The sequence below is a fragment of the Cygnus olor genome, chromosome 7, assembly GCF_009769625.2.
Source record: "Cygnus olor isolate bCygOlo1 chromosome 7, bCygOlo1.pri.v2, whole genome shotgun sequence".
Classification (NCBI taxonomy): Eukaryota; Metazoa; Chordata; class Aves; order Anseriformes; family Anatidae; genus Cygnus; species Cygnus olor.
Genome location: NC_049175.1, coordinates 13,427,813 through 13,441,478, shown reverse-complemented (window position 1 = coordinate 13,441,478; position 13,666 = coordinate 13,427,813). Strand labels below are relative to the sequence as shown.

Sequence of the window (13,666 nt, the reverse complement as noted above, 5' to 3'; positions counted from 1 at the left end):
GGAAGCACAGTGGGTGTTAAGAGACCTGCCCCAGTGCCTTAAATGTGCACCTTATGTCTCCTGGGGAGAGCCTGGCCCCAGGGGTGCTCTGTCCTCTCACACACATCCTCCTCACTTCTGTGCATGCTTTTTTGGCTTAGTTTTGTCTGTAGAAAGCTGGAGTAGACAGGCAGATAGTGTTTTATCACCCCATTTGGTGGGCAGTGTCCCCAGGGGCTGTATGCCATGGGCTGCCTTAGAGGGAAGGAGCAGGGTGCTGGTGCTGTGCAAGCGGACCCTGTATGGCCACGGGGAGAGGTTTTTGGGGAGGACATCCCAATGGGGACCGGCTGCAGCCGCTGGAGGTCACTGCTGATCCGCAGCTCTGCATGCGAAGCTGGTGAAATTGCTCCAGGAGGTGTTCTACAAGCAGTTAGTGCCACCGGCTGTGAAACGCCCAAATCCCAACCATGAGATGAGAAATGGGAAATTACGGGCTGCTCCCTGGGGAAAGGGTGAAGATGGGGAGCAAGTGGGACTCGGAGGAAGAGGGGGCTTGCTGCTGCTGCCTTCCTCACTCACCCACCGGCTATCAGCAAGCTGACAAGCACAACAAGAAGATAGGGGCTGCCTCCTCCCATGGTCACCCAGATCCTCCTGTTCAGACCCGAGGGCAAGTCCTGGGGTGGTTTCTCTCTGCATCCTTGAGGTTTGCTCTGTGCGAGATCGTCCCGTAACCAGCGGAGCCTTGATGCAGGGGAGGCCCAAATTTCAAGCTGTGTCTTGGATGGCCTCCAATACATTCCCAGGAACGGGAAGAAGAGGATAAGACAACCTTTCTTGCCCCATGGAATACTTCTTGCAGGGCTGCTGTCATCCCTAAAGGTGCTCTGGGGGTTTTCAGTAGCAGAATTGGCCCTCATGTCTCCATCCTGCAGCACTGTTGGGGGCATTTGGGTACACATCTCTAGGGCACTCTAAATATGGACCCAGACAGCAGGTCCCTGGGGAGCATGAATTTGGAGTGGCTTTGGCCATGTTGTTCTGGCTGGGAACATCTATGGGATCACCTCTCTGCCTCTATGTCCAGAGAAGTCAAGAGTCAAAGAGAAAATAGAAAAAATACACTGCATTTATTTCTGTACATAATGAAAGCACTGGTAATTAGTGCCATCCAGAAGAAGCAGACAAGTTTCCTTCCCCAAAAAGCAGGAGACTGCTACATTAACATCAGGTTCTCAATTTTAACAGTCCCAATTTCCCTATTATTCCCAAAAAAGCAAGTTTTCTAATACAGAAAAGGGCTAAAAGTATTTCAAAGGCACCTCCTTATCAGGAAGGAACAAAGAAGTACTGCTGCTCCTTGCGAGCTTCCCTCTCGTGCTGGAGAGGTGTTCAGCGTCCGTGCCCAATAACAATCCAACTTGGGAGGAGAATGCAAAACAGAAGAACAATATTTACTCAAAGCTAATTGTGATTTTCATAAATTGTCACCGAAAGAGCCCAAATATCAGCAGAAAAGGGAAGCTGCTGTATCTCTGTTGCTGGAACGCTGCCTTCTGCACATGGGGCTGGGGCGATCTTATCTCCATCTGCTGCCTCGGGTAGCAGGGAAGGGGAACTGCTGTTTGGATGATAAGAGGGGCCAAAGGCTTCCCCGTTAATATGTAAACTTTGGATCAAAAAGCAGATGAGAGGCCCTAGGCAGGAGCCACCTCTCTCTCAATAGATGGGTTTGGACTCCATGTGTGCAAGCAGAATGCCCGCCTAGTGGTGTTGGCTGGCTTCCATAAGGAGGAGGAAGGGGATGGGGTGGAGGTGTGGCCCCAGTGCTTAGCTTCACCAATTTTGGCTGAATAATGACCACCCTGAGGGATGATTACCTGAAGCAGCAGTTTTGTAGTACTTGGCCAAGCTTTCTGTGATAGACCCTCAAATCCAGAAAGGACAACCTCAGTTTTGCCCTCTTGATCTCTTTTCACCTGCATTTGTCCCGTGAGGTGGACTGAACCAGTGAAAATTAGTAAATACCCACAGGATGGAGAATTATCCAAACACCTTGACAGCCTGCACCTATGGTTTGAAACCATCTGGTTCTCCAGCTGAGCATTGCTGACTGCAGATCCAGCTCTGTATTGCACCCCTGTCGGAGTAACAATTTGTTTGCTTCTGGTGTCTTTGTCCCATGCTGGGAGTCCTTGTAATCTCAAACCACCTTTCAAATTCTTTTCTGTATTAAAATCTCATGCAAGAGTAAAAAGGTCGATGAGGATCAGCACCACAAGGGTGATATGCAGAGTTGTGATGATGGTTTAATACCTTGGCATGCCCTTGTTCTTCCCCTTTCCTGCAGCCATTCCAGGCTCCACAGTCCCCCATCTCCTCCTGACCTCCCCCAGCAGCTGGTGGCTCTCCACCACTTGTTCCACGTTTTTCATCTCCATCTTCAATATGATTCTCCCTGATTTGAGGTGAGGGCTGAGACTGCAGGTCCGTGCTTTTAGGGAGGGTCTCTTGCTGTTGGGTACACTCCCTTAACTTTGTTTTGGTTTCCCAAAGGTCTGTGGGTCACCTTCCTCTGCCTTGCTCCTTTTTTTCTTGTTGCCCCAAGCAGGAATCTGACCCCAGTGAAATCCAAGCTATTCCCCTGCTGGCCTCACCCTTGCTGCCTGCTGTGGCACTGACCATATCCCTGGCAACAGAGAGCACATTCCCTGCGGGAACAACAGGATGGCACAGAGCTGGGCTGCCTTCATATGCGAATAAATGCAAACACAGCTGATTATGCTAGAAAGAACATACAGTAAGTGGCAACAGGTTATATAGCATTTTGTTTTTCTGTGCTGTTTCTCCCTGAGGATTATTCTGGGGTGAATGTCTGTGGCTGCATTAATACATATACATATATAAAAGAAACCCCATGCCTCCTCCAGAAATAAAATTTTCCATGTTCCTGGACTCCTCAGCATCACAAAACTGTGCGTTAAGGGGGTGTGTGCCATTCACTCCCTCTGTGGGCAATCTGCTGCTGGCCAGCTGTAGATGTGTTCCCTTCTGACTGCCTAATAAATGGGGTGGGGGAAACATGGCATTTTTGGGTATCAGCTTGCAGACCACTTTCTTAGGCTATCAGAAACTTATTTGCAGCAGAAGACAGAATTTTACAAGGCTTGTTATTTGGACCACTCTGGCTTCAAGCAAGCCATGAAGGAGAAGAGCTCAGGATAAAGAAAGTCCAGGGTGGGAAGGTCAGACCTGGCCCCAAACCAGAGATACCTCTTGATGACCTGCAGCAGTTCCTCTCGGTCTCTTCTGAAGCCTCCATTTCATCATTTCCCATCATGGCTGTGGTGGAATCAGGCAGGGCACGTTGGGCTCATGGAGAACTGGGGCACGTGGCAGGAGAGGATGCAGTAATCTAGTCCCAAAGTGCTCTGGTTCTCCTACGCTTCCTTCTCTGCTGCTAGCAGGAGGCTGCATGCCCTGGAGTTGTCCCGGTGCAAGGCCAGCTCCCGGCTGGGCACAGCGCCCTGCCTGCCCTTTCGAGCAGTGCTGCTCTGGTTCCCAGCAGATCTGGAGACTGTGAAGATCTCTCTGTTGGAACAAGGGGACAGCAGGAGGTCAGGAGGCCGTGGTGGTGGACCTCATCCTTCCAGAGCACCATGTTTATCTGCAGGGTTCCATGCCTCCTGGTGGCACATCCACTCAATTCACCATCATCTTGTAACATCTTTTCCCTCTCCCTACCAATCCTGACCCACCGTGCTCAAAAAATGTACGCCCATTAATTCCCTCTTCTCCGCAGGAAGTCCTCCTCTTTATCAAGCCTGTAATGATGTTTGTAAAGTAAGCCCGTGACTGATGGGACCTTCCCTTGCTGCCCATGGTGTGATTCCTTCTTGCTGGATTGCTCCAACCCAGCCCTGTGCTCGGGGTGTGCAGAACATGGGCAGAAGGTTTGCATGGGGCTCTGAGACACAGCTCTTGGAAAGGGCCTGGTTCGGGGCTCAGGGAGGAGCAGCAACTGATTAATCCTCTCACCAAACCATTAAAATTGTTTCTGGTCAATTTTTTCTTGAATGTGGTGGCGAAAATGCTCCTTAAAACATTTTCTTTATATGCATTAATCCTGATATGCATAATGATTGGGACTGTTGTGTTACACAATCTTTTCTGTCCTCCCAGCCTTTGGCATCTGCTTTGCTAGTGGAATTCCTTCCTTCACCCTCCCCTGACTGTTGGGTACAGTCACTGTTCCTCGCACTTTGGGCACCTCCAGCAAGGGCTGTCTGAGCCTGGTGTGCTGTAGAGGCACCCGTGAGAAAGAAGCGTTGCAACGTCTGGGTTCAGGGGGTTATCATTAGCAGCAGTGGGCTACGAGTTCCTGCATAAAGCAGATTTATCACCTCCTGTGCTGGGTGTTGAGGATAGGGACGGCTTGTCCTTGGTGAGGAGCTCTGCCAGTGTTGCTGCTCCATGGATCTTACCTGTATGGGACCTGCTCCTCTCCCAGCTGTAGGCACATGAGCACTGGGCTGCTGGAAAACCTCAGGAAGGTGTCGAAGTGGATGGAGGACTCCGCTTCTGTCTGGCTTCTCACGGTGGTTTGGAGGAAAGGGGCATCTAGTTCTGCCTGGAAATCGATGGCGAGGCTTCCCCTGCAGGAGCAGAGCACACAAGTCTGGTCACCAAGCAAAGGCCCTGGACACTGGACAGCTCCTCAAACACCTCTGTTGTAAGTCCAGCCATGGAATTGAAGACCCTATGTGTCCACCACCCCCTGTCCGAGGCACGGCTGGACCCAGCAGGAGAAAGGTAGGGGGCTGTGGCAAGGCAGTCCGAGGTGGGGCAGCCCTTGTTTTGGGTGCTGAGCCCCCTGGGGATCCCGTATCCCCCCCAGCCAAGCAGCTCCCCACCCACTGACCTGGTGTTGATGCTGGTCCTCAGCTCCTGCTCCCAAATGTTCACGTCCACGTTGGCCGAAATATCGAGCCCGAGCCCGCCCAGGACTTTGACCACCACTTGGAGGCCGGACTGTAGGGGAATGACCTGGGGGAAGGAGAGGGAAGTGCTCGCTGTGCCCAGGCCCAGCTCCTGGCCCAAAGACCTGCCTCAGTGCCACCTCAACCCTGCGTGTGTATCCACAGTGAACGAGCATGACCTGGTGGATTTTAGGTGTGGGATTCACACGGTGCGTCATGGACCTGTCTGGTGGTCAACGGGGACCGAGGCGGGTCACCCCCATCCAGTACCTGGTGGTGGTCCATCAGCAGGAGGTTCCCTTTGACCACGCTTGTGGGCTCTCCGCTGCTTAGTAGAACCTTGGCCATTAAGTCTGCGTACCCCTGGAAGAAGACAATTGGCCGCAGCTGAACGTCAAAGAAGACAGCGGACATCCCGGCCATGAGCTCTGTCTCCTCTTCCCCTTCCAGGACGCTCTCTCCCAGCATAGACTCCATCCCTTGGGCTTCGATAGTGACCTAAAACATAGAAATGGGGACACGTCAGGTGCACGGAGCACAGCTGGAGACTCATTTCTGGGCACCATGACGCTATTTGTCCAACCCTTCTCCTTTGGGGTAGGCTCCCTTCTCCAAAGCAGGGCTTCCTTTCTTTTACAGCAAGGGGGTGAATTAACAAGCTGCACGCCCTCTGGGATTTCTGGTACGGGGTGCTCTGGGTGGGGAGGAGAAGCCAAACCCCATTGCTGCCTCTCACCTGAGCTGCACGGAGCTGCCTGTCGTGGCTGAGCAGCGAGAAGTCAGAGACGCTTTTTCTCAGGAACCCGCTCTCCAAAAACAGCAGATCCAGCCCAAAAGTCGAGAGCAGGTTCTCGGTGGCTGAAAGACAGAGCTGCCCATGAATGCCTGGTGAAGCTAAATTATTCAGAGGGGGAAAGTTTCTCTGTGCCTTCTCCTTCCATTCTTGAAATAGCAGGGCAGCGGTTTTCTTGCAGGTGTCGGCTATTTTGCCCCCGTGCATCCCCTACAAGGCTAGGCTGAGATAACTCGAAGGGGGACAGAAATAAGGGCCGAGGGGAGAAGATGTAAGCAGATATTTAGCAAGCACTGATTGCTGTAACTTCTTTGAAGTTTGGTGATTTTTGTCTCGGTACAAGGATTCTCCTCTTTGAAGACCTTATTAAAAATACCAAAAGAACCGAGGAATAGGGCTAAGTATCTTGACTTATCAGGAAGAGCACAAACTCCCACCTACAGCCTACTCTTGGCTTTGTCTCCAGCTGAAGTTCCTCTGTCAAATGAACAGGATTTGGGAAAAATGTGTGATGGGGCCCAGCCCACCTGCTGTGGAAAGGAGGGTGGTCACAGGGACCTCAGAGGAGGGCAAACACATCTCTGGTGGTGGCAAGCAGCCAGCATCAGATGGCGCTGGGAGATGTGCTCAGAACCCCCAGCCTGAGATTTTGGGGGCATTTCCATAAAGCTGAGGCCTCTGCTGCAACCTGCCTTTCCCCACCAGCCCCTCCATCAGCCTTTTGAGGGGAGCAAGGGACCGGTGTTCTCCGTGGTGTCACCTGTCAGAGGTCCCAAGAAAGAGGAGGAGATGCCAGCTTTCGAGAAGTGGTGGTAGTTGTTTATCTGTGAGTCTCCCATGATGTCCTTCATTATCTTCCTGGAAGCAAGAGGGAAACCATGTGTAAGGACCGGGAAGGAAGGAAAATGAGAGAGGGCTGTGCAAAGAAAAGGAAATATGAATTTCAGGGCTATTTCAGTTGCTGATGAGTGTGAGCAAAGAGGGAAATGGGCAGACTGGGGCTGCCCTGGAATTTGCCTCTCCTCTGGTTTATTAGGATAAACCATCCGAATATTTTTGTGCAGCTTCTGCTTAGCTCTGGAAACTGTTAGTTCTTGGCTTGTTCTGTGCCGATAGGGAGATTAACGCGGTTACAAACCGTGCGCTGCCCTGTGAGCTGGAGCTCTGCCCTCCAAGGACTCTGCTGCAGCCACGAGCCTGGGTCCTGTGGCTGCTTTGGGAATCCAGCTTTAAGGTCTCAAAAGCTGGAGCAATGAGGAGGAAAAAAAGCAGTGTAAACCTAGGGGAAAAAGGCAGCCTCCTGCTCCAAACCCACCTTGCTGGGTGGTGGTCAGCACGCAGGCTGCTCTGGACCTTGTGCAGCAGGAATGTCGCTGTTTCTGTTTCCATTTCCCCCGTGGCCAGCAGGATGTTGATGACATCCATGGGCAAGGGCTGGCTGTCCAGGAGGATTTCTGCAGCGGCCAGGCGGCATGTTTTCTCATAGCTCTTCCTCTTCTCATGGAAAATCCTCCTCATCGCCCTCTTCACCTGGGAGAAGGCAGTTTGAGAGATGCCAAGGGTGGTGGGGACCCCCATGGGAAAGAAGCACAGAGCTTGGGTGGCTTCATGTCATACCTCGCTGGAGATGTGCCGAGCAGGGAATCTCCGCAGGGCAGAGATGGCCGCGGCCGAGATGGCAGTGGGACCTTCCTCTGCGTGCTCCAGGAGGATGGGGACGGTCTCGGGCAGCACCGCGTTCCCCAGGGCCAGCAGGTGGATCACCGCCTCGGGCTCCTCCTTGGCACCCCTCAGCCCTGTGAGGATGGCTTCAACGCCACGCTCCACCTCCTGGTCAGGTTTGGCAGGGGAGCAGAAGCGAAGGAGGATGAGGAGAGGGCCGGGAGGTGTCTTGGGAAGCCCTGGGGGGTTTTGGGGTCTGGGGAAGATGAGGTGTTGCAGGGACCCACCTGCAGCCTGCGCAGCCGCTGCCGGCACAGCTTGCCCACCAGGGAGCCCAGGGCAACCACCCCCGTCTCCCGCACCTCGGGGGCCAGCTGCTTCCCATCCAGCTTGTCCTGGGTGTTAGGAACCGTGAGAGAAAAAAGGGAAAAAGAGAAAGGAGGAGTGTGTTTTAGCTGTTATCTCAGAGCATTTATCCAAACAGTAAGGAGAAGCTGCCTGCTTTTGAGGAGGCGATGCGTGGTTTAGTTGGGTAGAATGCTGATTTTTCACAGTGGCTTTTAGTTCAGCTTTTATTATTGGTCATGCAGTGATGTAAAGCACCTTCTGCTGGATACTTCTCCCTGAGGAACATCTACTCCTATCGCCAGTGTCCCATTAAAAGCACATAAAATAATCACACAGGTAGGAAGTTCTGTTTCTACAGACTTTATGTCTATGGAATATATCTGCATCTACAGATAAATATTTTTGCCATTCCCTCCTGGCTGAAAACAGGTGAGGACCCACCCTGGACGCGGGCCCCTCTGGAAGGAGAGGAATGTCCCCACTCACCAGCACCAAGCGGAGGAGCTCTTTTGAAGGCCTGGGGGAGAAAGCTGCTGCATAGAGAAATGTCTCCAGCAGGGACTTGGGCTCCTTGCTGAAGTCAAGGAAATCCGAGAGAGCCGCCAAGGATGCCACTGACTGCGCGGCCACCGCTGCCTCCACGACGAAGGGGCTGGAGGGAGAGGAGGGAGGTCATCACTGGTGGTGCTGGAGAAGACACTCAACCCCCTCTCTGTGCTTTACGACTCATTGGAACTTCAGTTCTTGGGTGAAAAGACCCAAAATGTTGGCTCTTGCTCTGAACCTCCCCATTTTTAGGGCTCACACTGACCAGGATGGATGCTATGGCCACGGGTGGATGTTATATAAACGGAGTGTTTGCTCTGCTCCAATGCCAGTTTAGTCAAAAAAAAAAAAAAAAAAAAGGCCATGTGGTGGTGGTACTGTGTGGGAATTCAGGAAAACCAGAGCAATTTTGGACTTCTTAGGTCATGGTGGGAAAGCTACTGTGCTGCTGCCTGGACTGGGTATAGTTACAGAGCAGCATAGAAGTGTCCCTGTGTCCCACAGTCCTATATGCCATTTATCGGCATGGAAAGCCCCTTTTGGTGAGATAGCGACCCGGAGCCTCACAGCATCTCCTCGGGTGCCCTGTTCAGCAGCTGCAGCACATCTTTCCTCTTGGCGCCGCGCAGCATCTGGATGAACCTCTGGAACCGCCATGCGGCCACCGCCTGCGAGACGTCCCTCTTGGCTCTCTGGCCGTCAAAGGTCTTCAGGTAGGCTACCAGCTGTAAGGACAGTTGGGGGGAGTTTCGCCTCTTTCTCTCGGATACTGAGTCAAGGGATAATATTTAAACTCGGGTAATGTTTAGGAGTGGAAGTGGCCCATCGGGATGCTGAATTTAGGCCATGCAGCCAGAGGGATGAGCAGATGATCCACTGCATGGTCCCACCTGCACTGATGAGGGCTTGTGCTGAAGCCCCAAATCCTCAATTTGAGAGACTGAGGGTATCACCAGTGCCTGTGAGTCATTGTGGCTCCAGAATTACCAAGTGAAATGCCTGGGGGAATTGAGGAGGCAGAAATTTGTCCTTGCCAGCCTGACCAGTGGTGGAACCACGTTCTGACCTCAGCCCTCGGATGCGTTTAGCCTGGCTGGATGTGCCAGTCGTGCACCCTCACAGCGGTTTAACCCCAAATCCTTCCACCTCCTCCCATCCACCCCAGGCACGTGGAGATTTTTGGGGCCGTACGGTGTCACTGACCGAGGGGCAGTGGGTGCAGCCCCTCCTGAAGGGCAGGTTGGCCATGCCCAGGGGCTGGTGCTGGCCATCCGTGCCAGCCAGCGCATCCTCGAGGCTCCTTCTGGCCTCTTCTTCTGGGGCAGGAGATGAGGACACCAGCTCGAGCTGCTGCCTGTTAGGGGAGAAGCAGCCACTGGTGGGTTCGTTGGTCCCACGCTGAGCCACCCTGACCCTGTCCAGGCAGGGGGATGGGGACGTTGCTCACCTCGAGCTGATTTTGACACCGGTGGTGGACCTCAGGGCTAGAGCCACCATGTGGCTTTCCTCTGCCAGCACTGACTGGAGCATGCCATCTTTCACCACGTACTGGCTTCTGCTGGTGGGCTGCCACTGGACTCCAAAAATCTAGAAAAAAGGAAAACCCAGAAGGTCCCAATCTCTTCCCAGGGGTGGGAGAAGGCAGCCCCTGGTGGGGACCGTGGCCTGTGGAGGACTGGTGACACCGTGTGGGCTTTCCCTTTTATTACAGAGTGGTGTCACCGTGCCTTGGCTGCCGAGGAGGATGAAGGCAGCGGAGGGAGGAGGGATGCTCCTGCCTGGTGTGGGAGATGCCTGGGGATGGCAAATTGGAAGCCTACCCACTCCTGGTTTCTCCTCACACACATCACCTCCTGCTCTGGATAAAACCCCATTTCCTAAAATTGTGCAGGGCAGAACTTATTTTCTGAGGTGAGTTTGCCATAACTCATAGCCAGAAAGCTTGTTTTATATGAACACTCGGCATTTGGCTGCCAGGTGTCAAGACTCCTGCGAAGCCCATTGGGAATCTTTGTGGCGATGTTCATTTCTACATTGAATTTAATACAATATATACATATAATGATTTTAATTGGGGCAGAAATAACTGCATTAAGGCCCACAGAGCTTCATCTTTTTATGCCAGGGGCTAAAAGCTCACCCTAGGCTGGCACAGATGGCTGCCTGCTGGACTCAAAGCCCACCTGCAGGAGGATTTGGTGGGACACTTGACCTGTGCTGGACCTAAGCTGAGCTCTACCACCACCACGAGAGCCATGGACTTGCTTTGTTCACGGAGGTGAATCCCAACTTTGGCTTTGTGCAGCTGAGGAGATCTTTTGTCTTTGTGATGGAGTGGTTGGACACGGTGTACGTGACCTGGCAGCTTCCGGAGGCATCCTCCTGAAACACAGATGAAATCCTTGTGGATGTTTTTCCCTTCATCCAAGGGAAGATGACAATTTTGTAAATGTGCCTGGTCCTGAAAACCACCTGCAGCTGATTTACGTTTCTCAGTTGCTGTTCATAGCTCCCTACCTCGACAGTGGTGCCGGCGTGGGGCTGCAGCTGGAGCAGACTGACGATGCCTCGCTTCAGGTTGGAGATCAGGGTGCCTTCTGCTTCGTCCCCATAGAGGGCTTTGACCTGGAGGGGTAAGATGAGGTGTCAGGCTGTGGGGATGGCTTTTGGGGCCCCCAGGGAAAGGCATCTCCCCTGCAACCTAAGCAATGCCCCGAAGGCTTCACTATCGCATCCCTCAGCTGGCTTTTTGGAGGTGTTTTCTCATATTTTTCTTTTTTAAAAAAATAATAATTCTCCTCCTTAGAGGAGAAGGCCAGAAAGGAGCTCACATCCCACCTTTGGGACCAAAGCCCAGATAAAACCCTTCTGGAGGACAGGGATAAACCCAGGGTGATGCTGCACCGCAGCAGACCGTGTGCTCCTGTACATGCCACCACTCTCCTCCTCATGCTCCAATGTGAAAGCAGAGCCAGGGCAGGTGCTCATATGAGCTTCATAGCCAGGAAAGCTTTGGATCCCTGCAGGAGGCTTCCAGCTGACCTTGCCACTGCTCCAGGATATGAAAATTGGCTGCTGGAGCTCTGCCTGTGCCTCCGGGCTCAGCGCGATCTCCGCAGGGGGACCTCCAGCACCATCCTGCCCCTTCACCTCTTCTGGCTGCTGTCGGGCTTTCAGGTCCTGGATCTATGATAGCAGAAAGCAACGGTGTCTGCTGGAAAGCTGTCATGCATCTCGTGGGGATGCTGGCAAGGGAAAGGGATGAAGGAAACGCAGCATCACCCCTTGCAGGAGACGTACCTGCACCCGGAGCAGCTCCTCCCTGCCTGGGTCCCTCCAGAGCCGGTGCACCCCGAGCAGTGCTTCTGCCTGCAGCCAGCCTCCCCTGGGGGACGGCTCAGCCACGGGGTCCAGCCGCATGGACAGTGTGTAGCGGTACTGGTACTGCCTGCCCGGTGGGAAGGAGAGCACCTGCGGGTCCCCTGAGGACAGGCACAAATGTTGAGGGGTCGTGGTCATCACTCCCTCCGCTCTCTGCATGCCAGAGGACCAGGGCTGCTTGTGAACTGCACTGGGTGCTCTTTGAAGCCTGTGTCCCGTAGCCCAAATCCCAAATTTCCTCTGTCTACACAGACAGCTGTTCGTGGCACACCCCACTACACCTGCTCTCCCCATTCCTACTTTTCCCATTTCTATAACATTTGTGGGTTAAGGGAAATCTGGATATTCTAGGAATATCCAAATATCCAATATGGATATATCCAATATTTGGATATTCCAAATATCCAGTATGTGGATATTCCTGATTGCATTTCCCCTCTTGCCTTGGAAATTATGGCCAGAGCAGGGGCCCTGCTTGGGGATTTCAGCACTTTTGGAAAATCCCATGCAAACTCTTTAATCCCGAAGCAAATTTTTCTGAGTGTGCCCACGGATAGGCGAGATGTTTTGAAGGTCTTTTCAGCTCTGTGCATTAATCAATGCAAAGTCAGTTAACTTGGGGACAACACTGGTAATTTTTTTTGCTAGGAGAGAAGAGAGACTGTAATCTCCATCTCCTACATTTTTCCCTTTTTCCCCTCCTGAGTAGATAAGTAGCTGTGTCAGAATCTCCAACTCTTAATTAAATCACTGACCTTGCAATAGGGCAAAATGAAGCTGCTGGGGGCAGCTTTGGATCCAAACTCCCCTTTGCTTTAATCTGACTTGTTCAGAATTAGCTGGAGTTGCTTCTCTTGTTCCTGTGCACATACGATTTGGGGCAGGGGTGCCTTTGCTGCAACAGACATTCAGTCTAATCTCTTTTTCTAAAGCTACTTAAAATTCTCCTGCAAATCTGATGTGCTCGCTGAGCGCCTGAGATGTTTGATGGTTTTGCTACTTTTGTTATAATGACAAACTGGGTTTTAAAATCCCTCTGAAAAATAAGCACAGTCTCAGGGGAGGGAAAAATCCCCAATTTGAGCAGTAATCACTGGAAATCCAGCTAACTTCCCAGGCCTGCCCTCCACTAGCCAGCCCAAAGAGTTTCTGTATTTGCGTGCTGTGCACGGTTGGAAAAGCCGCAGCTCTTGGCTGTTCCTCACCCCCCAGGAGGACTTCCCTGGTCCCCCACATTCCCCAAACCCATGAGATGCTTGGTGGCAGCTGCCATGGCAGTACCGCTTCCCTCCCCATTTAGGGGCTTTTGCAGGGCTCCATGCAGAGCAGCGAGCCCTGGGATGCTCTTTGTGCGCCAGGGCGAGCATCCGTCCCGCTTCCCAGGGCAGCCTCGGCCCCAAAGCCTCTTACCTTTTGCCGTGCTCAGGAAGGAGCAGCAAAGCAGGGAGACGGAGCACCAAAATGCCTGTGGAGCCATGGTGGGCTCTGGGAGCTGGGGAAGGAAGGGCTGGGAGAGTGGCCGCATGCACCAGTGGCCGTGCTTTGCAGCCGCCGATGGCAGGACCTGACCTTCTCCCCGTCCCGGCGCTCCACTCCCGAGGAAAAGCAAATAATTAAACCTTTGCACCAACCCCCAGCAGCCACGGAGGGTTTGGAAATCAGCTGGGCTTTGCCAAAGGGCGGCGGCAGTGGGGGGAAAGCTGCAGGAAGCGTTTTGGGGTGGAGAGAAGGCAGCGGCGTGGCGAATTCGCCCCGGTGTGGGAGGCGGATGCTCGCTGCCTCATCCTCACCAAACCTTCCCTACCCTCCTCCAGAAGGGTTGCTTTTAAAAAGAAAGACCCAGGGGTTTAGGGAGGGAAAGCAGCATTTTCCCTCTCCATTGAAGTTAGGGACTGGGGTTTGCAGGCTCAAGTTACTTAAAGGGCCAGGCTGGAGGGGCCAGGACAAAAACCAGCACGGGAAGGGTTTGGGAAGC

At 53.0% G+C, this 13,666-nt stretch overlaps 1 protein-coding gene across 1 annotated transcript; it reads right to left on the bottom strand.

The window, feature by feature from the left end:
- Positions 1–2,243: 2,243 nt before the first annotated feature.
- On the bottom strand, positions 2,244–13,577 carry LOC121073398 (microsomal triglyceride transfer protein-like). Its single transcript, XM_040564239.1, has 18 exons — positions 13,102–13,577; positions 11,611–11,792; positions 11,353–11,496; positions 10,828–10,935; positions 10,576–10,692; positions 9,758–9,897; positions 9,514–9,664; positions 8,878–9,035; positions 8,251–8,416; positions 7,704–7,811; positions 7,372–7,584; positions 7,070–7,284; positions 6,515–6,612; positions 5,698–5,819; positions 5,232–5,459; positions 4,904–5,028; positions 4,467–4,637; positions 2,244–3,573 (listed from the first exon to the last, which is right to left on the bottom strand). The coding sequence occupies exons 1-18, from the start codon at positions 13,214–13,216 to the stop codon at positions 3,423–3,425; spliced, it is 2,712 nt and encodes a 903-aa protein (XP_040420173.1). The 5' UTR covers positions 13,217–13,577; the 3' UTR covers positions 2,244–3,422.
- Positions 13,578–13,666: the final 89 nt, after the last annotated feature.